At 44.1% G+C, this 25,110-nt stretch overlaps 1 protein-coding gene across 4 annotated transcripts in view; it reads left to right on the top strand.

The window, feature by feature from the left end:
• Positions 1–25,110, top strand: part of MSRA (methionine sulfoxide reductase A) — a 387,551-nt gene that overhangs the window by 229,118 nt on the left and 133,323 nt on the right. For 3 of the 4 annotated variants that reach the window (XM_086414756.1, XM_086414755.1, XM_086414753.1), the window contains one exon: positions 20,156–20,260. The exons of the other annotated variant lie outside the window; for it this stretch is intronic. In XM_086414756.1, the coding sequence (XP_086270882.1) occupies positions 20,156–20,260 (105 nt within the window). The remainder of the gene's footprint in view (positions 1–20,155; positions 20,261–25,110) is intronic. 4 annotated transcript variants of the gene reach the window in all.

The following is a 25,110-nucleotide window of genomic DNA, read 5'->3' as shown; positions in this document are numbered from 1 at the left end:
TTTTCATATTAAAAAATGTAGAGGAGCTCGTACTTTGCAGCCACTTGGGAGACGAGTGTCCACTCTGTGCCCCACTGGCATCCAGCTCAATCGTCTCTGGAGCCCAGGTGTGTGTCTTCATGTCCTGAGGCAGTCGTGGTGGCATCACCTGATGCAAAGCCTTCTAATCTGTTCTCTGATCACTGAGTGATGGGGAAGGCAGATGAGGGTAAGCCCAGAAGAGTCCTTTTAATCACTGTCTCTGCCTCCAGACTATATTACCACCAAAACACGCCACACAGGGCTGTAAAGTTAATCTTAAAATAACACAGCCTTAGCAACTCACTTTGTCTTGTCACAAAATTTGTACTCGTGGTCCTTGAATTCAGACCTCTCCATTAAAAAATATACAAAAGCACCTTGCTGCCATCTCTCTCACCTCCTCTCTATCGTTTGTTGAGGAGAAGACTTGGATATAATTTGATTAACGTCCCACCCCTGCTGACCCCCCACATGCAAAACTGAGGTCAGAGCTGACCTCATAGAACTTGTGTGCTGCTTTTGTAGACAAAATGAGGGAAAGTTCCGTTCTCAGTCCCAGGAACTTCCTTAAAGCTAGCCCAGAGGACTTCCTTGAAAGCTCAGTCAATTCAAACGGCAGATGCAGACAGCTGGTATGCATGTATGTTCACCTTATGTACTGCACAAAAGCTTATGCTCGCATGCACGCACACGCAAACACTGCTTTCTCTTTGCTCGGTAAAGGCTTCTTATGGGAGTTTCTGTTCCAATCATGTACCATGTGAGATGCATCCAGGCATTCTCTTAGGGTCCAGTGCCACACAGGGCATCTTACATTCCGTCATATAAAGACGCACATCAGCATTGCTGACTAGAGAGCCCCGCTCCGTGTTTGTCAGGATTCCTAGGATGCTGTGGTGCTTGGACTGCTGAAGCCGCCCCTTTGTGTGGACCACCCGAGTGGGCGGACAGCATGTTTCCCAGGTTGCAGTAGGACCCTAGGTTCCAGTTAGAATTAATATAGTAGAAGTGTCTTATCCACTGCTTTTCTTGGATGATGATTACTTATTTAGGAAAATTGGTTAAAGAGAGGGTGAATCATTTTTTTTTTTTTTCCAAAAAGGTTTACAGAAACCTTACATTTTTTCTTAGCTAAATGTATCTTGTGCCAGCCTTTAGAGTTGGGGTCCCTGTCTTCCCTTCAGTCGTGGGTCCTCTCCCAGAACTGCCTGCCTGTCTCCTTTTCCTAGAACAGTGGGGGTGGGAAAGAGTGCGCACTAGACTGGGGCTAAACTCCTTACTCTGTATTGTGACTCTGCCCATTACCGGTTTGTGATCTTGGTTGTGCCCTTTAACTGCTCTGTGCCTCATTGTTCTCATCTTTAAAATGGGTATATTAATAGTACTTCCTTTATGGGCTTCCGGGAGGGTTAGATAAGTTAATGTATGTGAACCATGCCTCATACCGAGTAAGCTCTAAGTGTCCACCATTATTATTATTATTATTAGTGATTTCTGATGTTGCCTTCTTTCAAATCAAATGAGAACTTAAGGACAAGTGGGAGCCATCTGAGCACAGCATTTACCTGGATTTTAATGCTTTCCTCCTCAATCTTCTTTTTCTCTTTAATTACGATAAAATATACGTAAAATTTACCAACTGAACTATTTTTAAGGCAAGGAAGCTGCGACTCAGAGAAGTTGTGTGATTCATTCCAATCAGATAGTCTGACTGCACTGTCCGTGCCGTCGGCAGTGTCTCAGTGCTTCACTGCTGAGACTCTTTTTTTCCTTGAGGCATGTTTCTGGGCTCCTAAGTTAATTACTGGCTGTCACCAAAGACCTGCTAATCAAGACTAAAAGATTCCCAGCATCAATCAGATTCCAGCTGAATCTGAATGTATAGGTAGCCATTGGCAGCTGTCATTTAGGGGTTACCATGAGCCCCGTGTTTATGGGAAAGAGCGTGAGGTCAGGGATCCTGGACTCAAACCTACTGTGCTCTGCCACCTGCTGGGTGACCTTCATTCAGCACATAATTTGACCTCACAGAGTCTCAGTTTTCTCATTTGTAAAGTGGACGGAATGAAACATGGAGTTACTGTGGAGACTTCCTAGTGTTTCATGATCTATAAAACTATTGCCATCATCTCCCGCACTTTCTGAGGAACCATTCACCTGAAGGTATAAAAAGTCCAGGGCAGAGTTCGGGTTAATGTGGAACAAGCTCCCTCAAGTCCCAGATTGGGCTCTGGTGTTAGTTACCATAGGAATCCCTGTGGGACATACACCCTTTTAATGTGATATGTTTGGTATTAGTGTACAGGATTCATGAATTTTTTTCCCAAGGCCTTGTTTCCCATAATAGGTTAAAATAACTTGAGGCAAAGGTACTCTAGATAAATGCTCCCCATGTTTGTTTTGTGTCACCAGGATGGCTGACACGTGAAGTTGCCAAGAATGAGAGAGGCCTCAAGGTCCTGGGAGGCTGTGTTAGAGCTTAGTGTTAAGAGTACTGGCGTCTTCCCTGAGTCTTTGAGGCTGGCTTTGGTGCTCCTCCCGTGTGCTCCTGTAGACCTGAGCACAGCCTGATCCTAGCGGTAGTGGCTTCACCCTGTACACTCCCATTTACATGTTCCTCTGCCCTCCTGGACTGTGTACTCCTCTAGGCCAGGACCCGTGTTATTCGTTGTTATTTCAGCTGTACCCCAAAGAGCGCCCAGAGCCCATGCTAGTTCAGTTCAGTTCAGTCGCTCAGTCGTGTCCGACTCTTTGCAACCCCATGAGTCGCAGCACACCAGGCCTCCCTGTCCATCACCAACTCCCAGAGTTCACTCAGACTCACGTCCATCGAGTTGGTGATGCCATCCAGCCATCTCATCCTCTGTCGTCCCCTTCGCCTCCTGCCCCCAATCCCTCCCAGCGTCAGAGTCTTTTCCAATGAGTCAACTCTTCGCATGAGGTGGCCAAAGTATTGGAGTTTCAGCTTCAGCATTAGTCCTTCCAATGAACACCCAGGACTGATCTCCTTCAGGATGGACTGGTTGGATCTCCTTGCAGTCCAAGGGACTCTCAAGAGTCTTCTCCAACACCACAGTTCAAAAGCATCAATTCTTCGGCGCTCAGCTTTCTTCACAGTCCAACTCTCACATCCATACATGACCACTGGAAAAACCATAGCCTTGACTAGATGGACCTTTGTTGGCAAAGTAATATCTCTGCTTTTCAATATGCTGTCTAGGTTGGTCATAACTTTCCTTTCAAGGAGTAAGCGTCTTTTAATTTCATGGCTGCAGTCACCATCTGCAGTGATTTTGGAGCCCAAAAAATAAAGTCTGACACTGTTTCCACTGTTTCCCCATCTATTTCCCATGAAGTGATGGGACCAGATGCCATGATCTTTGTTTTCTGAATGTTCAGCTTTAAGCCAACTTTTTCACTCTCCTCTTTCACTTTCATCAAGAGGCTCTTTAGTTCTTCTTCACTTTCTGCCATAAAGGTGCTGTCATCTGCATATCTGTGGTTACTGATATTTCTCCTGGCAATCTTGATTCCAGCTTGTGCTTCTTCCAGCCCAGTGTTTCTCATGATGTACTCTGCATATAAGTTAAATAAGCAGGGTGACAATATACAGCCTTGACGTACTCCTTTTCCTATTTGGAACCAGTCTGTTGTTCCATGTCCCATTCTAACTGTTGCTTCCTGACCTGCATATAGGTTTCTGAAGAGGCAAGTCAGGTGGTCTGGTATTCCCATCTCTTTTAGAATTTTCCACAGTTTATTGTGATCCACACAGTCAAAGGCTTTGGCATAGTCAAGAAAGCAGAAATAGATGTTTTTCTGGGACTCTCTTGCTTTTCCATGATCCAGCGGATGTTGGCAATTTGATCTCTGTTTCCTCTGCCTTTTCTAAAACCAGCTTGAACATCTGGAAGTTCATGATTCACATATTGCTGAAGCCTGGCTTGGGGAATTTTGAGCATTACTTTACTAGCGTGTGAGATGAGTGCAATTGTGCGGTAGTTTGAGCATTCTTTGGCATTGCCTTTCTTTGGGATTGGAATGAAAACTGACCTTTTCCAGTCCTGTGGTCACTGCTGAGTTTTCCAATTTTGCTGTCAGACCTCTCCGCCATGACCCTCCTGTCTTGGGTGGCCCCACATGGCATGGCTTAGTTTCATTGAGTTAGACAAGGCTGTGGTCCGTGTGATCAGATTGGCAAGCCCATGCTAACTCTCCATAAACACTTGTTGAATGAATTCCATCTCTGGTGGTCCTATTTCAAGTCCCATCCAGAAATGGAAATGAGGCTGTTGGTGGGGATGTAAATTGTGCATCTACTATGAAAAGCAGTATGAAGTTTCCTCAAAAAATTAAAGGTAGCCCTACCATATGGTTCAGAATTCCACTCCTGTCTGTTATCTGAAGAAAATGAAAATACGAGTTCAGAAAGAAACATACACCCTCATATTTGTTGCAGCATTATTTTCAGTAGGAACAACCTCAGTGTCCATTGATGGATGAATGGATAAAGAAAATGTGGTATAATATACGGTAGAATATTATTCTGTTTTTAAAAAGAATGAAGTCTTGCTATTTACAACACTTCTACCTTGGATAGACCTTGAGGGCATTATGCTAAGTGAAGTAAGTCAGAAAGACAAATGCCACATGATCTCACTTATATGTGGAATCTTAAAGCCACCAAAAAAAAACAAAACAAAATAAGCTCATAGATATAGAGAATAGAATGGTAGTGGCTGCCTGAGGCGGGGGTGGGATGTGAGAGAAATGAGTGAAGGCAAGAAAAAGAAAAAAACCTGGTGGCTCAATGGTTAAGAGTCTGCCTCCAGTGCAGGAGATGCAGGAGATGTGGGTTCGATCCCTAGGGCAGGAAGATCCTCTGGAGTAGGAAAGAGCAACACACTTCAGTATTCTTGCCTGGAAAATCCCATGGACAGAGGAGCCTGGCGGGCTACAGATCATGAGGTTGCAAAGAGTCAGACACAACTTAGCAACTACACAACAACATTTCTAAAACGTTCTAGTAACCAATTATGATGCTTTCTAATAGTGATACCAAATGAAGAGAGACATGAGACAATATTTAAAGCAATTGAAGGAAAAATCATTGAACATGATTGACAATTTATTGAAAGTATTTTTATGTTTGTTCATTCTAAAGGAGAACGTTACACAGTACAGATCTAGTGCTTGGTGAGAAAGTGAAGAAAAGCAGGAGAGTGAGCGCTCAGGGAAAGCAGTACTTTCAGGCAGGTTTCAATATAATCAGTTTCAATATAAATACCAAAGTGTATGTCTCATGCACTTCAGTCTGAGGAAAAAAAGCAACTATAATGTGGTTTGTATGCAAAATGAATAGGCAGTTATTATCTTTGGATGATTTAAAGTACCTCTTCTGGAAATTCTGCATATATGGTGGGAGCTAGCAATGTTGAGCTTCAAATAAGGGTGCCTTTTCTCATCCATGTTATTATGAGTGAGAGCAGTTTTAGAATATGAAAAAAATACCTGACTTGATTTTAACGACCCCTTCTGTTATCATGATTTCAGAGGTTCTCTAGCTGTCTTTTCACTCTGATTTAAATCTGCCCTAGGCAGTTTATCCAAAGAAGCCTATCTTTTCTTGGAGAGTAGTCCATATTGTTCTGTTTGTATTAACTCAGATCCTGAATGTTTGAAAGCTTCCGGCTTTGCATTCAGTTCAGTTCAGTTGCTCAGTCGTGTCCGACTCTTTGCAACCCCATGAATCGCAGCATGCCAGGCCTCCTTGTCCATCACCAACTCCCGGAGTTCACTTAGACTCACGTCCATCCAGGCAGTGATGCCATCCAGCCATCTCATCCTCTGGCGTCCCCTTCTCCTCCTGCCCCCAATCTCTCCCAGCATGAGTCTTTTCCAATGAGTCAACTCTTCGCATGAGGTGGTCAAAGTACTGGAGTTTCAGCTTCAGCATCATTCCCTCCAAAGAAATCTCAGGGCTGATCTCCTTCAGAATGCACTGGTTGGATCTCCTTGCAATCCAAGGGACTCTCAAGAGTCTTCTCCAACACCACATTTCAAAAGCATCAATTCTCCGGCGCTCAGCCTTCTTCACAGTCCAACTCTCACATCCATACATGACCACAGGAAAAACCATAGCCTTGACTAGACGGACCTTTGTTGGCAAAGTAATGTCTCTGCTTTTGAATATGCTATCTAGGTTGGTCATAACTTTTCTTCCAAGGAGTAAGCGTCTTTTAATTTCATGGCTGCAATCACTATCTGCAGTGATTTTGGAGCCCAAAAAATAAAGTCTGACACTGTTCCCACTGTTTCCCCATCTATTTCCCATGAAGTGATGGGACCGGATGCCATGATCTTAGTTTTCTGAGTAGTGAAGTTCTATTTTGACATGTCTCATTCTTAGTGCTACCCAACGTGAGTTTGTGTGCCTGACACATTTAGTTCAGCTCAGTTCAATCGCTCAATCGTGTCCAACTCTTTGTGACCCCATGAATCGCAGCACGCCAGGCCTCCCTGTCCATCACCAACTCCCGGAGTTTACCCAAACTCGTGTCCATCGAGTCGGTGATGCCATCCAGCCATCTCATCCTCTGTCATCCCCTTCTCGTCCTGCCCCCAATCCCTCCCAGCATCAGGGTCTTTTCCAATGAGTCAATGAGCCTGACACATAGTAAGGCCAAAAAACTGAAACATCAAAGTTTGGAGCAGAGAAAGATTTATTGCAGAGCCATGCAAGGAGAATGGGTAGCTCATGCCTCCCAAACCCTGAACTCCCCAAAGGGTTTCAGCAAAGCATTTTTAAAGGCAAAGTAGTGGGAGACATGACTAGTTGTTGCAAACAAACTTCTTGGTGTTGGAATCCTTTTTCTTGCAGCTGACCATATAGGTCAGGTTGCAATGTTCCTGCAAACTTCTAAGAAGACATTATCTGCAACTTTTTGTCTCTATATGAACAGAAACGGGTTACACCTTTAAAGGTCAGAGCCTTGAGAATGAGCTGTATGTTTCAGGCTATAGGCAACCATCTTAGCTTGCAGAAAAAGCAATAGAATACAAAGATTAAAATGAAAGAAACAGAGCTAATATGGTGTCACATTTTTTCTTCCCTATTACCGTAGTATATGGATACGGAAAGACTGGTAATGATACCATAGATTTGATTACTGCAGTCAGTTCCCAGAGTGCTTCCCCCTTTTATGTCTGTTATTTAGTGCTTTCAGCCACACTCCCAGATTGATGGGACAGGTGTTATTTCCCCCATTTTACGATGAGAAACTTGTGACTAGAAGAGATTAACCAGCTTCTCTGGCAGGCGATGCCTTCAAGTTCAGGTCTTCTGATTTCAGAATCAGTGCCCAGTTCACTACTCCGCAATATCCTAAACCTTAAGCCTTCTCAACAATCGTTGTGGAGGAATGAGTAGACCCCAAAAGGCACAGCCTGGACCTGTGAGTAGAGGGAGGTAGGTCTGACTCAACAACGACAGGATATTCCAACAACGGCACGGATTATTTTGTGAAATTGCATATACCCTATCTCTTGAAACAGTCATTTGGATGTTGCAGTGGGGTAGAACACAATATTGCATTAGGCTAGGTGACCTTTTGTGTACCTTGCAATTCTGAGACTTTGTTAAAATCACCTGTCTGGTTTCCTCTCCCTTGTTGTAGCCACATATATCAAACGCTCAATTTCATGGTTCCCTTTCCCAGCTTTCCATCAAAAGTACCTGTCAGGCTGTGTGAGGGTACATACATATGCCCAGGCCTGACCCCAGACCTCCTGTATCAGAATTCCAGCGTGGGTGAAATGTGGAGTGTGGGGTGTAAGAGTATTTTTCCAAAAGTTCTATGTGATTCTAGGGTATAGGGCTGTGAACCACTCTTCTGAGGAGCCCACTAATAACAAGATACAAGAAGGCCTCACTTTGTACTTTTGGGTGGAATTTAGCAGCTTCAAGGAATCAGTTTCTCAGCATTCAATACCATTTTTAGTATTAATCAAGCCATTGAATAGCACTGTGTTTTCTCTTGGCTGCAAGGATACCGTGATCTCCACTTGTCAGGTTAGCTTTGCTGACATCTCATAATGCCTGCTTGTCTCCGGGGTGGGTGGGAGTTGGTACCAGTCTAGGAAATAGACATTGATCAACTCAATTACATAGGTCCTTCCATAAGCTTCCTGTTCTGGGGAAAACAAAAACAAAAACAAACAGTTCAAAGAGGGTGAAGGCCAGCCTCTACAATCAGCAAAAGTGTTTATCACTCAGTTGTGTTTGACTGTTTGTGATCCCAAGGACTGTAGCCCACCAGGATCCTCTGTCCATGGAATTCTCCAGGCAAGAATACTGGAATGGGTAGTCATTCCTTTCTCCAAGGGCTCTTCCCAATCCAGGGATCGAACCGTGGTCTCCTGTATTGCAAGCAGATTCTTTACCACCTGAGCCACCAGGGAAGCTCCTATGATCAGCAGGTTGGATACAGAAACTAGTGAGCCACTCACTCCTAGACTCGTTACCTCCTAGTTAGCTTTGTAGCATTAAGAAACCTTACGTAGCATGAAAAACTAATGGTTATAGCTTATTGTCTTCCTGAGGAATTTTCCTGATAAAGTACTCAACAGTGTTTATAGCAGTGCTCTGAGAGAATGATTGCTGAAGGATTACACACCTCCCACCCTGTCTCCCCATGGTGGACCAGGAAAAAATTACAATTGCTCTAACAGTATTTTTTTCCTACTTTTCAATCAATAGGATGCTTTTTAAAGCTTACATTTCTCTTTGGACACTTTAAGTGACTGATGAGACAAAAGGAAAAAAAAAGCCAAGATAAAATGACAGTAGAGACACTCCTCAAGTCCTGTAATGAACTCCACAGGGCATCCAATTTTGATGTATTAGGGATTTTTTTATATAATGAGTACATTGTTGGAAATCACATTTTGTATCTGCAGGAGCTAGAGATGAAACTGAGCTGACATCTTACCTCTTTTGTAGTTAATTAGCAAGAGGAAAGTAGTGGTTTGAATCTTGTATGGTAAAGGGAGGTATTAGTCATCCACTGCTCCCCTTTCCCCTTCAACCACCTGGATCTTTTTCTGTGCTCTTTGATTTGGTTTGACGGTTTGGATTGGTCTTGTTGGCTGGGAAAGATGAGGGGAATTGAAGAACCGTTATTATTTAATGAAAAAATGACTGTAGCTCACTTCTCCCCTCCATCTTGCCTGTAGGATAAATAGAACGGATCGAGTCTTTTTCCTCCAAATAGCAATTCTTTACCTGGACTCAGACGATAAGCAGTACCGGTACTGCAAGAGTCTTTAGTTGTCACTGAATTAACATTTGCCACTATTGAATCCCTAATGCTTGGTACAGTACTGGAACTTAGTATTCAGGAAATATTTATTAATTAATGAGTAAACGAAGCACTGTGTTGACCCAAACAGCAAGGTATTCACTTGCATTCATGGTGTCTGATCACTTTCTCCAGGAAGTGTTGTTGTTATTCAGCCACTCAGTCTTGTCCGAGTCTTTGCAGCCCCAAGGACTGCAGCACGCCAGGCTCCCCTGTCCATCACCATTTCCCAGAGTTTGCTCAAACTCATCTTACCTACTATGCTTTCTCCTGGGCATCATGCCTCTTCTCAAGGTCTCATACTCAGGGAGGGCTTTATGGAGGAAGCAGCACCTAAGAGGACCTTGAGAATAGGAGAGGACTTGGATTGCAGATAAGTGGAGGGAGTGCACTGTGGGCTTCACGTGGGGGCAGCAGGATCTGGGGGTGGAGGTGGGGTGTGGAATGCCTGGGTCAGGAAAATGGCATGGGGAAATGAAGTTAGCATACCCCCAGCTATGGAGAAAGAGACCTGGTGACCAGGTGGGGCTCGGGAGGGCAGAGGACAGCTGTGGGGGAGGCAGCAGGAAGGGGGTGCCTTGTGCCCTGGCCACATTCTGGTCAGTGGCCTGGAGGCAAGCCCAGTGCTAACTGTGTGACCACTCATCACTGCTGCCCACCAACCTGCAGGCACATGGCTCTGGCCAGAGAGAGGGGCCTCCCATGCTCCCAGCCCAGGGTCCAGGGGGCTTCTGCTCATCTCTGTTCAGGCAGCTCTGTGCCGTCTCCTGCCTGCACCAACTGTGATGGACAGAGGCTCTTATAGGAAGGAAATTGTCACAACTGTAGCACGGCTGTGTTGTTGTTGTTCAGTTGCTAAGTCGTGTCCTTCTCTTTGCAGCCCCATGGACTGCAGCACACCAGGCTTCCCTGTTCTTCGTCATCTCCCCAAATCTTCTCAAACCCATGTCCATTGAGTTGGTGATGCCATGCAACCATCTCATCCTCTGTCATCCCCTTGTCCTTCTGCCTTCAATCTTTCCCATCATCAGTATTTTCCAATGAGTCGGCTCTTTGTATCAAGTGGCCAAAGTATTGGAGCTTCAGCATCAGTCCTTCCGATGAATATTGAGGGTTGATTTCCTTTAGGATTGACTGGTTTGATCTCCTTGCTGTCCAAGAGACTCTCAAGAGTCTTCTCCAGTGCCACAGTTGGCAGTATGGTAGGACACAGCTCCTCCAGGAAGACGAGATCACAGCCTCAGCTTGTGCTCCTAGAGCCCTGCTTCGAGAGGTTTCTTTTTACCCAAATTGACCACTCTTTTACTGTCATTTTATTCCTGATTCTAAAGTGGGGAATCAAACTTGAAAATCACAGTCTTCCTCCACCACCCTACACACGATCAAAAGAGTGAGCATCTGGGTTCTTCATAGTGTAGAAAAACGCCGGACCTCCATCCCCATCAGGGCCAGAATGTGCCAGCTGGGACTGCATCTCAACACCTGGTGGTAGACACTTGACCGATGTTTCTGTTAGTTTAATGGATAAATAAAATCAGAATTATCCACCTGCAGAGATGCCTCCTGTCTATGTATAGAGAGCTGGCCTCTTCCCCAGAACGTCCCTACATCTGACCTCGTTCAGTCTTTATGACTCTTCTGTCACAGAGACTATATTTATTCTCATCTAAAATCTGAGGAAGCCTTACAAATAGCTGTGAAAAGAAGAGAAGCAAAAAGCAAAGGAGAAAAGGAAAGATATAAGCATCTGAATGCAGAGTTCCAAAGAATAACAAGAGATAAGAAAGCCTTCCTCAGTGATCAATGCAAAGAAATAGAGGAAAACAACAGAATGGGAAACACTAGAGATCTCTTCAAGAAAATTAGAGATACCAAGGGAACATTTCATGCAAAGATTGGCTCCATAAAGGACCGAAATGGTATGGACCTAACAGAAGCAGAAGATATTAAGAAGAGGTGGCAGGAATACACAGAAGAACTGTACAAAAAAGATCTTCACGACCAAGATAATCATGATGGTGTGATCACTCACCTAGAGCCAGACATCCTGGGATGTGAAGTCAAGTGGGCCTTAGGAAGCATCACTACAAACAAAGCTAGTGGAGGTGATGGAATTTCAGTTGAGCTATTTCAAATCGTGAAAGATGATGCTGTGAAAATGCTGCACTCAGTATGCCAGCAAATTTGGACAACTCACCAGTGGCCACAGGACTGGAAAAGTACAGTTTTCATTCCAATCCCAAAGAAGTGAGTGAAGTCTCTCAGTCATGTCCGACTCTTTGCAACCCTGTGGACTGTAGCCCACCAGGCTCCTCCATCCACGGGATTCTCCAGGCAAGAATACTGAAGTGGGGTGCCATTTCCTTCTCCAGGGGATCTTCCCAACCCAGGGATCAAACCCGGGTCTCCAGCATTGCAGGCAGACGCTTTAACCGCTGAGCTACTAGAGAATCTCAAAGAAAGGCAATGCCAAAGAATGCTCAAACTACCGCACAATTGCACTCGTCTCACACGCTAGTAAAGTAATGCTCAAAATTCTCCAAGCCAGGCTTCGGCAATACGTGAACCATGAACTTCCAGATGTTCAAGCTGGCTTTAGAAAAGGCAAAGGAACCAGAGATCAAATTGCCAACATCCACTGGATCATGGAAAAAGCAAGAGAGTTCCAGAAAAACATCTAGTTCTGCTTTATTGACTATGCCAAAGCCTTTGACTGTGTGGATCACAATAAACTGTGGAAAATTCTGAAAGGGATGGGAATACCAGACCACCTGATCTGCCTCTTGAGAAACCTATATATGCAGGTCAGGAAGCAATAGAACTGGACATGAAACAACAGACTGGTTCCAAATAGGAAAAGGAGTACGTCAAGGCTGTATATTGTCACCCTTCTTATTTAACTTCTATGCAGAGTACATCATGAGAAACGCTGGGCTGGAAGAAGCACAAGCTGGAATCAAGATTGCCCGGAGAAATATCAATAACCTCAGATATGCAGATGACACCACCCTTATGGCAGAAAGTGAAGAAGAACTAAAGAGTCTCTTGGTGAAACTGAAAGTGGAGAGTGAAAAAGTTGGCTTAAAGCTGAACATTCAGAAAACTAAGATCATGGCATCTGGTCCCATCACTTCATGGGAAATAGATGGGGAAACAGTGGAAACAGTGTCAGACTTTATTTTTTGGGCTCCAAAATCACTGCAGATGGTGACTGCAGCCATGAAATTAAAAGACGCTTACTCCTTGGAAGGAAAGTTATGACCAACCTAGATAGCATATTCAAAAGCAGAGATATTACTTTGCCAACAAAGGTCCGTCTAGTCAAGGCTATGGTTTTTCCAGTGGTCATGTATGGATGTGAGAGTTGGACTCTGAAGAAAGCTGAGCGCCGGAGAATTGATGCTTTTGAACTGTGGTGTTGGAGAAGACTCCTGAGAGTCCCTTGGACTGCAAGGAGATCCAACTAGTCCATTCTAAAGGAGATCAGCCCTGGGATTTCTTTGGACGGAATGATACTAAAGCTGAAACTCCAGTACTTTGGCCACCTCGTGCGAAGAGTTGACTCATTGGAAAATACTCTGATGCTGGGAGGGATTGGGGGCAGGAGAAGAAGGGGACACCAGAGGATGAGATGGCTGGATGGCATCACTGCCTGGATGGACGTGAGTCTGAGTGAACTCCGGGAGTTGGTGATGGACAGGGAGGCCTGGCGTGCTACGATTCATGGCATCGCAAAGAGTCGGACACGACTGAGCAACTGAATTGAACTGAACTGAAAATGCTAAGAGACCCGGGATCACAGTCCAGAGTGTTGAACTGCTTGTGAAAACTGTGGTTTAAGTTATTGCTTGTGGCTTTGATTTTCAGTTTAAAAGTTCAGCTTCTAATAAGACATAGAGACTTAGAGTCTTGTGTGCCAGGTGCTATTCTGACTCCCCATTTTGCAGATGAGAAACTGAGGCAGTGAGTGGCGAAGTAGATAAAGGGCCTTCGATAGTGGGTGTGGTGGGGACTGGGGTTGGAGCCCCCTTTCTCCTCCCTCCCGGGGCACACAGTGGCCAGGGAGCAGTGTGCCTGTCAGCAGAGCACAATGCTGTCCCCTTGCTACCACCCCTGCCTCCTCTGTGTCTCACCAGCTTCCCGCCTCTTTTCCGGTCTCGTCTTCTGGAGAGGCCACCTCGCTGCTTTCTCTCTCCTCACCAGCCACCAGTAGTGACAGTTCATGGGGCAGACCTGGAAGAGCTGAAGACAGTGTTTTCCCTGTGGGGTGGAAAGCAGTCACAGAAGACTTTCAGAACTGGCTGATTTGTCTTGGGGTTCTCTTTAAACACACCTGGTTCTGTGCGTGACTTGGCTTCCACAGAGCTCTGGCTGACTCCAGGTGTGTGGTTTTCTGCTCCTGGAGCACTCCCGCGTGTATCTTCTGCGACGTTTTTGTCTCATAAGGAATAACTGTCCGTAGTCCACCCCTTGGTGTTCCTTCACCTCCCTTTGGAGTCACGAGGTAAAGCAGCAAGGGGACACACTCAGAAAGACATTTGTCCTTTGCATGTTTCCTCTCAAGGTACTTTGAACGACAACATTAAAGCACCTATAATACTACTGTGAATTGTTAACAAGCACACTTGCACATCACATCTGTCATGCTATTTGCACGATGTTATGTGAAGAAATGACTCAAAGTATTTTAAAGATATAGCCTTTCATCTTTGGAAGCACCAGAAACTATTTGCAGATTGGTCTTGGGAATCAAATTAGCCTAGCACATCGGTGAGTTCTTAGAGGCATGGGCATTTCTGTAAGTGGTTGCTGGCCCCCTTAATCCTTTTGATCATTTGCACTGTGTATTTTTATACAAGCTCTTGTACTTTGGAGAAATAAAATAAAGAAACTTAAAGGTGAGTTTGACAAGGGCTTCTCCACACTGTTTGTCAATGCAGATAGATCCTGAATTTTAATAGCAGTACCTTCTTTTAAACAACCAAGGCTCTTTAAACCTCTCTACAAATAGTGTCAGTGCTCAGATTATGTCTGAAAGTGTTTGCTGGTGAGGGGAAATCTTTCCTGACCCTGTATTGCAACCACGAAAGAAGACCCTATCCTGGAAAATAGTCTTGACCACCTGGGTGTCAGTTATCCCCACAGCTGTGGGCCACTTGCTGTGTGACATTTGCTGTCATTGATGACTTCCGGTGACATTCAGGAGCCGGCTTGGAGTCATAGAATGAGCCAGACTTTCTACCTTCAGTTGAAACGTGATTGGCTCCTCACTGGATCCTGCCGTTTACTGGCTGCAGGATGTTATGTGAGAAAACTTGTGGTGAGGCCTTGGTTTCCTCATCTGTAAAATGGGGACGACATCCCTGTTGTGAAATTGTTGGGAGCAACATCTGTGCACCCGTATTCATAGAAGCACTATTCACGAAAGCCTAAAAGTGGAAGCGGCCCAAGCGTCCATTGACAGATAGATGGATAAACAAATGTGGCACGTCTGTGCAATGAGATCTTATTCAGCCTTTAAAAAGGACATTCTGACACAGGCTTCAACCTGGATGAATCTTGAGGACATTCTGCTGAGTGAAATAAGCCAATCACGAGAGGGAAAATAAAATATGATTCTACTGACATGGGGTTTAGAGGACCGAGACAGAAGTAGAATGGCAGTCACCTGGGACTGGGAGAAGAGGAAATTGGGAAGTTAGTGTTTAATGGATATAAAGTTTCAGTTTTGCAGGATTAAAAAAATTCTGGAGATAAATGATGGTGATGGTAGCTCAACGATATGACTCTACTTAATGCCACTGAATTGTATACTTAAAAATAGTTAAGATAGTAAATTTTGGAAAGTGTGTGTGTGTGTGTGTGTGTTTATCTCAATAGAGAAAAACTGGGGGAAAAAAGTATGAGCATTGAACAACATCCAGTAGGTAAGGTGCCTCCCATATTATCAGGGTTCAGTAAATAGTAACAGCTTTTAGTAGGATTCAGAGTTGTAATGCATGATTCCGTGATATCGCCTCATGTGGCCGTGCCATGGTTGGTTTCTTTCTGTTTGACTTCTGGATTTCTTATGGTACTTCACCACTGTATTAATAGCAATGACGGAACGAGCTTTTGTGTTTGTGTCTGCCTTTTCTTTTCTTTGGGTTTATATCTCTGAGGTTGATTTCCCGGGTCACTGTTAATCAGGGTGAATTCATCTTTGAGGCTCTTGCTTCCTATGCCCATGGGGTTTCAGAAGGGTCCTGTCATCTTCACTGTCTCCACCCAAGGACACTGGATGCCTCACAGTGTCCTCATCAGCACTAGGTGTGATTTTAAGCAGTTTTACAAAGTGACATGAGTAGGAGATGGTATTTTAATGTTTAAGATGCATTCATTTGCTTTTATCTGATCACTGAAACTGTTGAGAACTTTTCATGTCTTGATCTGCATTTATTTTTTTCAATGTGTATTGCCTGTTTACATCTTTTGCCTGTATTTCTAGTGTGGTTTCAGTGCTTTTCTTTTTTAAAATAATTTTAATTTATTTTTAAATTTTATTGGATTATAGTTGTTTTACAATGTTGTGTTCATTTCTGCTCTGTAGAGCTATATGTTTACATGTGTTTGGTTAGTTGCTCAGTCGTGTCCGACTCTTTGTGACCCCATGGACTTGGACTGTAGCCTGCCAGTCTCCTCTGTCCATGGAATTCTCCAGGCAAGAGCGCTGCAGTGGGTAGCCATTCCCTTCGCCAGGGGATCTTCTCGACCCAGGGAGAGAACCCAGATCTACTGCATTTTGCAGGCAGACTCTACCGTCTGAGCCACCAGGAAAGCCCCTTAAGTTTACATATATCCCCTCTTTCTGGAGTTCCTTCTCATTTAGGTCACTACGGAGCATTGAGTAGAGTTCCCTGTGCTGTGCAGTAGGTTCTTGTCAGTTATCTATTTCAATGTTTTTCTCATCTAGTATATTTTGTCACGTTTGTAACATGTCATTTTTAATATTCAGTTTTACTAGTTATGTAGTTAAATCATCATTCAAACATTTCAAAACACAAAATAGTACGATTTTTAAAGTAGATTTAAAATGGCTTTACAATAACATGGTTATTATACTTAATGAATCTTCTTCACATAATCCCCCTGTCATACTTTTCTTGTCTATTAGCATAACATCTGTTTAGATGTTAATTTACATGACTATAGTATTTGAATTAAAATTATGTAGACTGACCAATTAAGAATAAAATATTAATAACCCAACATAAAGAAGACATAACAAAATTAGAGAAAATAAATGATTAAAATTATTAATAAGCATGACATTTTACCTCACTAATAATGAAATTCATTAAAATAAAATGACAGGCTACTATTAATATCTTCCATCCATAAATTAGTAGGGATAAAAAACACTCTGAAGGTAACTGAGACTGACCCTCAGATATGCTGCCAAAGGGGAGAGAAGATTGGCTCAACTTTAATGATTAGCAAGAAACTTAAAAATGTTTATAAACACTGATTTAGAAAATTCACTTATATAGCTGAGGCTAGAGGCAGCCTCAAAAATGGAGAAAAAATATTTACATTCATTGATAAAAAGAGGATTCCGTACAAATGCCCAATGACAGAGAATAATTGAATAAGTAATAACACAGTCATCTTTGGAGTGTTAAGTATTTATTATGTATGTATAAATGGTATTTACTAAAAATTTCAGTGGTGGGGAAAACACTCACAATGTGCTTTTAAGTGGAAGAAGCATGATGCAGTGATTATAGTAAAATAAGCTGTGTGTCCTGCTGTGCATGTGTGTATGTTTTGTGTGTGTGTGTCTCATGCATATCTAGAAAGAAATGCATAAAAAATACTGAAAGTGCTTATCTGGTAGGAGTATGGATGATTTTTATTTTCTTTTTTATATTTCTGCACATGTTCTGAGCTTCATTTTATCTACAAATCATTGTTTCTACAATCAGAAATATATTTTACTGTTAAGGAAGACTAAAGATGATGAGTAAATCTCTCTCCTTTACCGGATTCGTGTTCACTTTGCTCTCATTGCTTTAATGCATTGAACAGAATCCTGGACAAGGAGTCAGAAGGTGTTTTTTCAGGTTATGGTCCAGAAATTTACTAGGTATATGACATTGGGCAAATCTGACTTGTATGTGCTGTTGATGTTGTTTAGTTGCTAAGTTGTTTCTGACTCTTTGAGACCCCATGGGCTGTAGCCTGCCAGGTTCCTCTGTCCGTGGGATTTTCCAGCAAGAATACTGCAGTGGGTTGCCGTTTCCTTCTCTAGAGGATCTTCCTGACCCAGGAATCAAACCCACATTTCCTGTGTCTCCTACATTGGCAGGCAGATTCTTTATCACTGAGGCACCTTAACTTGTAAAATGGGGATTTCTACCTTCCCTGCGTGTACCATTGGAGGATTGTAAGAATTCAGGTGAAAATACCAACATAGACGAAAAAACTTTGCAAACCAAGATGCAAAGGATTCCTGAAACCGCTGTGAGGTTTGATAATTTCTTAGAACTCAAAAGCTGTTATCCCCACAGTTACAGTTGGTTACAGGAAAAGGATACAGATCAAAGTCAGCTAAAGGAAAAGTCACACAGGGCAGAGTCTGGAAGGGCTCAGGGCAGAGCCCCTGTGTCATCTCCTTCTTGGCCTCTGTGTGTGACACTATGCAGAGCATTGCCACCCAGGAACCTGGTGGTGTCCCAAACTTTGGTGTCCAGAGTTTTTACTGGGGCTTCAGTACATAGGTATGATTGATCGATTGCCTGCATGGTTGAACTCAGGTTCTAGGTCAACCGATACCATGTTACCCAAAGTCCCCTCCCTCAGTCACATGGTTGGCCTTTCTGGCATGACAGCCCCTACCCTAAGACTGTTAGCATAGCAGCCCCTACCCTAACCCTACCCTAAGATTTAGTGTGGCCAATCTCCACCCTAAGAGCACCAGTGTGGCGGCCCCTCTGTAAATAAAGACACTCCTATCAGGTATGACCTAGATTACCTACAAGAGTCAAGGCAAAGAGCAGCTACCTGTTTTCAGTTCAGTTCAGTTGCTCAGTAGTGTCCGACTCTTTGTGACCCCATGAACCGCAGCACACCAGGCCTCCCTGTCCATCACCAACTCCTGGAGTTTACCCAAACTCATGTCCATTGAGTCAGTGATGCCATCCAACCATCTCATCCTCTGTCATCCCCTTCTCCTCCTGCCCTCAATCTTTCCCAGCATCAGGGTCTTTTCAAATGAGTCAGCTCTTCACATCAGGTGGCCAATTGGAGTATTGGAGTTTCAGCTTCACCATCAGTTCTTCCAATGAACACCCAGAACTGATCTCCTTTAGGATGGACTGATTGGATCTCCTTGCAGTCCAAGGAACTCTCAAGAGTCTTCTCCAACACCACAGTTCAAAAGCATAAATTGTTCAGAGCTCAGCTTTCTTTATAGTCCAACTCTCATATCCATACATGACTACTGGAAAAACCACAGCCTTGACTAGACAGACCTTTGTTGACGAAGTAATGTCTCTGCTTTTGAATATGCTATCTAGGTTGGTCATAACTTTCCTTCCAAGGAGTAAGCGTCTTTTAATTTCATTTTGGACCAGGCTAAAGTCCTTACTAGGACTTCCCAGCGGTGCAAGTAGTAAAGAATCCACTTGCCAGTGCAGGAGATACAAGAGTTGAGGGTTCCGTCCCTGGGTTGGGAAGATCTCCTGGAGTAGGAAATGGCAACCCACTTCAGTATATGACCAAAAAGAGATGGAAAACAAATTTGTGGAGGGCTCTATTATTTACTGGCTTCCCAGGTGGTGCTAGTGGTAGAGAACCCCTCTGCCAAGGCAGGAGACGTAAGAGACGCAGGTTCGATCCCTGGGTCAGGAAGATCCCCTGGAGGAGGACATGAGAACCCACTCCAGTGTTCTTGCCTAGAGAATCCTATGGACAGAGGAGCCTGGCGGGCTACAGTCCATGGGGTCACAAAGGACTGAAGCAACTTAGCACGCTATTATTTACTAGGTTATAACACTGAAGTAAGAGAGGATAGGATTTCCACAGGTACAAGTGGCAATGCAAGTACATTCTTCGCTGACCCACAGAACCTTGGGGACCACCTTTGAGAAGGGAATGTGCTAACGGGTGCTGCAGAGAGACATTTGCTATGGTCGTTATTTACCGCAGAGATGAATTAGGCTGGGGAACCACTTACCGGTCCACCGGGTATAGGAACCTGACCCTCTTCTCAGTGTTAGCAGCACAGCAAATATGTCTCTGTGTTACCAAATGTATCTAATGTGAGCCAGTTATAAGCCTGTTTTTTCACAGGTTCCTTTATCTGGCACCATCTCCCTCTGTAGTGCAGCTAAGCTTGCTACATACAGGGAGGGGGAGATGATAAAAATAAGCTGGCTCCTTTCCCTTTGCAGAGATTCAAATCTCTAGCACCATGTCAGGTTGGATCCATAAGGTTTCATAAGAATGAGATTAGAAGAAGGAAAGCCCAAGTTTATTTTCTCATGAAATTAAAAAAAAAAAAAAATTAGAGCACAATGAAGAGAAAGATCCTCCTCAGAAAACTTGCTCGAGGACAACCGCATGCTTTTATGGGAAAAGGACCAGCAACAGAGACTCAGAATGAAAGTGTTCAAGCACAATTGCCTTCAGAGGGAAGAATTTCAGCCTTTGTCTGGTGGTTTTGGGGAAACAGATAACTTGTCGTAAATCGGTGTTGTCAGTAAATTGGCGTTGTATGTTCTGTCTCTTTCAAGGAAAAACTGGCCACGCAGAAGTAGTCCGGGTGGTGTTCCAGCCAGAACGCATCAGCTTTGAGGAACTGCTCAAGGTCTTCTGGGAGAATCATGACCCGACCCAAGGTAGATGAGTGAGCCAGTATTTAATTATCTTACTAATTACAGCTGGGATAATTAGTGTTTGAGCTGCACGGAAGAGATGAACCTTGAAATCACACAGGAGCTCAAGAATATGATTGCAGACATTTATTGACGGAGAAGGGGAGGGGCTGGGGAAAAGAGGGCGAGAGAATAAAGGCACAGCCCCCCATCTGCGCCCCTCCCTCCTTTACAGCTGTCAGGGGTGGGAAAATTCCCACAGAGAAAGACGCCAGACAATAGAGTTTCGTTCACCTTTGATTATTGCATTATTCCTCCTTAATGCAGTCTTTTGTCTACAAAATTAAAGTGTCTTTCTAGCAGCTCCAAAGTTTTCCTGATTTATGGTTCCTTTATTTCCCTGAATTTAGCCTTTCTCATCTTTTGATGTTATCAGCCTTTTTTTTTTCCCCCTTTAAATGTCTGAGGGTGATAAAAAAAAAATAAAGGTAAAATGCAGTATGCAGTGGGTTCACAATGTTTGGGTTATTTAAATATTTATTTTGTCTTCTTTGGAATTTATTGTATGGAGATATTAATATATTTGGGCTGTAAACAATGGTGGTCAGGAATTTTATTTGAATGCACACACAAGTGAATATCTCATGCTGGCAAATATCATTGTAATATCCAATAAAGGAGCAGTTTCCAGATTTCAACTTAACAGCCTTACAAGCACTGCTTTGCCAGTGTGATGATCTGGTATTATGAGTCTTATGAACTGAAAAGTCCTATATGTATGATATGATTTTCACAAACCCTGTTCATTTAGCAGGCTTCCCTGGCGGCTCCGACGGTAATGAATCTGCCTGCAATGCAGGAGACTGGGGTTCGATCCCTGGGTCGGAAATGGCTATCCACTCCAGTATTCTTGCCTGGAGAATTCATAACCTACATCTAACTAGGCTGAGAATTCTGTTGGCTTTAACAAAATATTTGGGCTTCCCAGCTGGCACAGAGGTGAAAGAACTTGACTGCCAATGCAAGAGATGCAAGAGACGTAGGTTCAGTTCCTGGTTAGGAAAATACCCTGGAGAAGGAAATGGCGAGTCACTCCAGTATTCTTGCCTAGAAAATCCCATGGACAGAGGAACCTGGCAGGCTACCATCCATGGGGTTGCAAAAGATAGCAATTGGTCTATCTAATAAAAATCTTTTTCCCTTTGGTGTCAGGTCTTGTGGGAGTGGGTGAGTGGTGTTGGTTCTTCCCTGATGAATGGATGTGTTCTTCCAAACATGCATTGTGTTTTGGGGTGGAACCTTTCCAAGATCCCAGCAACCCAGCGCCAGGTTGGTAAGTCCAGAGTCCTGGTTACATCTGAGTCCAGGGTGATTTCCCAGAAGGCAGCGGTCAGAGCTAAGGCAAGAACAGCAACATGGTCAGCAGAGGAGCCAGGGTCAGGCAGGTCCAGGATGCAGGCTGATCCAGCAGGGTGACTGAAGGTGGGAATGAGGCCAGGAGCAAGTTCTCCATGACCGTCAAGTCTGGTTGACGTTGGGGCGTGAGTCTCTGGCGGGGAAGCAGTGAGATGGGGTGCGGGGGAGGTATAGGACTGTTAAGGGCAAGAGTACTGTCATCAGAAGGTTCAGATGCCACCCTGGCTTGGACTGCCGCACTGCCACGTCATATAAGCACGGCAGGCCTGATGGCTTAGACATCCATGCCTCAACGAGAAACTGATTGGTGAGCTCCATAAAGAAGGGGGTGACGGCCAGGGTCATTCTGAAGAGCCTTTGATTCAGAGGCAGCAGCCTCTTGCTCAGAGCTGAGGGTCAAGGCAGGATGCTGGGGGCTCCAGAGTTCTAAGTGGAGACACCTATCAGGAGCCCAGGTGAGCCTGAAGTCATGGAGCAGACAGGCTCTATGTGGGCCCACAAGGCTGGGTATGTGGCCTTGGCCTGGCCACCCGTGTCCTGATAGAACCACCTTGTTCTTGGCCTCCGCAACATTTTAAAGAAGGTGAAGTCTGCCATCTACTTCTCTCTCCTTACTCCTCTTAATGTCTTACCCATTTTATCATTTTCAGGGGACGGGAATGTGAACCATTTTTAATGGTCTTTATTGAATTTGTTACTATATTGTGTCCATTATATGTTTGGGTTTTTTGGCCCCGAGGCATGTGGGATCTTGGCTCCCAGACCAGGGATTGAACCCGCACCCCCCTGAATTGGAAGGTGAAGTCTTAACCACTGGACCACCAGGGAAGTCCCCACCCATTTTATCATATCTTTACTAGTACACCTCAGGTCACTAGTTCTTGACCCTGATTCTCAGGGGAATTCCACCTGCAAAAGCATTTTATTAGAATCTCTTGTTCTCCCCATCTCATGGATCAGATTGGTCTCAACTTTGGAAATTCTTGGTTGGCTATCGATACGAATTTGCTAGGGCTGCCATCATAACGTATCACAGACTGGATGGCTTAACCAACAGAAATGAATTTTCTTACAGTCCTGGAGGCTAGGGGCCAAAGTTGAAGGCATTGGCAGGGTTGGCTTCATGTTGGCTTGCCCATGGCTGTCTTCTCATGTAGCCTTCCCTCTGTGTGTGTCTGTGTCCTAATCTCTTTGTATAAGATCATGAGTCAGATTGGATTAGGGCCCACCCAGATGGCCTCATTTAATCTTAATCATTAAAGACTCTGTCTCCAGATTCAGTTACACTCAGTACTGGAGATTAGAGCTTCAACATGTAAACTATGAGAGGAGGTGGGATGCACTTTAGCCCACAGCACTGTCTGATAATGTAATATTTAATAGGTTGATGTGCTGGTTTTTCAGAGGTACCTTTTTTCTGACAGGGTGTTCATAGGCTTATAGACTGAAAGAGACTGATCATCTGTTCCAACCTCAGCTTCAATTCTATGAGTCAGAAGATGAAATTGCTCATGGTGGGGGTCACAGACAATGGGATTGGAGTATTGAGTGACCTATTCTTACACTAATATTTTGGGCAAATTATACATGTAGGAGGAGAGTTTTTCTACCCTTGTGTATACTTGTTTCTGCTTAGAGTAGTGCTTCATGCAATGTACACAGTCATGCATTAAATCCCAAGGTATCTGATCTTCCCACATTATTATTAGAATTATTTTTTAGATAGTTCAGTGTAATGGGTCATGGTAAGAATCTTTTTCTGCCTTGTAGGGTTTCCTATGACCCTTCTGGAAATAGGGCCAGTGGAATGATCTAGGCCTGATCAGTCACAGTATCTTTTCCTGTTGTTACCAATGTTCAATCCAAACAACAGGCATGTGACTCCAGCAGAACCAACTAGAGTCTTTCCCTGGGGGTATTGTATGTTGTCACTTGGCTATGGGTGCCAGGGGAATAACCCACACAAAGCACCTGACCATGTGGTCCCCCAAATTCCCCAGTCTCCAGATACCATAGCAGAGCCTGACATTTAGATCTGGGTTCTGGCCCCAGTTGGGCCTCTTCCCAACCTCGCAACCTTGGCCAAGACACTTAATCTGAAACTCTGTTTTCTCATCTACAGAGAGGGGATAATAATGTCTATCCTGCCCACTTCTTGGGTTGTCATAGGAATGAAATGAAGCCATGTGAAAATCACTTGAAAGAACCATGGTCAAAAACCAGGGTCAAGAACCCTGCAGGTGGTGGCATTATAGCTGTGTCCTTCTCAGCACAATACAGGGTCACCAGAGTTATTTAGTTATTTTTGTTTCCTTGATTTCTGTGGGGAACTATTTACCGTCTGCCTACTACAGTGTGGGTTTTCTGCCGCGAAAGCTCTTCTGTACTTCCTGCTAGTTGGAAAGATTTCCACATTGCTTGTGTTCTCATTTGGTGATGTAACTGCTGGCGGTGATAGTCATGAGGTTGATAGACAGAAAGCTCCTTATCTTTACTTCTGATACAGTCCTCAGAAGAACCAGATAAAGTCCCAGCCTCTCATGCGTGCTCTGCATCCCTGTACCTCGTATGCTCTGTGCATGAATTCCATTGGTCCTCCTGTTTCTGCATAGGAATGCAGGTCCCAGACCCTGAACCTTGGGCCAAACCACAAACACACAAGTGTACAATGTGGAGACTCAGCTTTGCCTTACTTGATTGCATAAACCTGACTTTTCTATTCCAACCCGTTTCACTCTCCTCGATCCTGAGGGAAAGGACAACACATTTATGAAGTACCCCTTATGGCCCAGTCTCAGTGGTAGATGCGTTATACCTATAATTTCATTTAACCCCTACCATAACCTGATGAACTGGGGTTTACTTTCTTCACTTAACAGAAGAGGAGAAATGAGATTCCAGAATACTGACAGTCTTGCTTGATGGTGTTGGCAGTATTTGAACACAGCTCTGACCAAAGCCCAAATTGATTTTCTTTCCTCTACACTGGAATGATCCATGCTTCCTGATGAGGAAGACCTCTTCTAAGGATAAGCATTGTTCAGGATCCCCCCATGTAATATAGCTGTGCCCCTAACAACCTTTTTAAAGCAAATATATGAGGATGCTACTACAAATTTAATCATGCTGTAAATTGAATGCCCCTTTTATTAACCAGCACCATGTCACTTACCTCTGCAAAATGGAGATGCTCCCATGCATAATGTGCTCAACAGTCACTAGGCCACACCTGCTGCCCAGTTGGATGTATGGACCTCTGGTAGTAGCTCTGGACCTTCCCAGGGACTAGGGCACAGATGGGGAATTTCTCCAGTGTACTACCAAGGGAGCAGTGGCCTTTCTGCAGAGGCCTTCTGGCTGAGACTGTGAACTGAACCCAATATCAGTTTCCCCATTTCTAAAGGATTGGAATTTCAGCTGGATGTGCAGCCACCAATAAAAACGAAATTTCCCAGACT

The sequence above is a fragment of the Bos grunniens genome, chromosome 8 (genome assembly GCF_055505025.1).
Source record: "Bos grunniens cultivar Pamir isolate PY7600 chromosome 8, Bosgru_T2T1.0, whole genome shotgun sequence".
Taxonomy (NCBI): Eukaryota; Metazoa; Chordata; class Mammalia; order Artiodactyla; family Bovidae; genus Bos; species Bos grunniens.
This window is presented reverse-complemented; position numbering and strand designations above follow the sequence as displayed.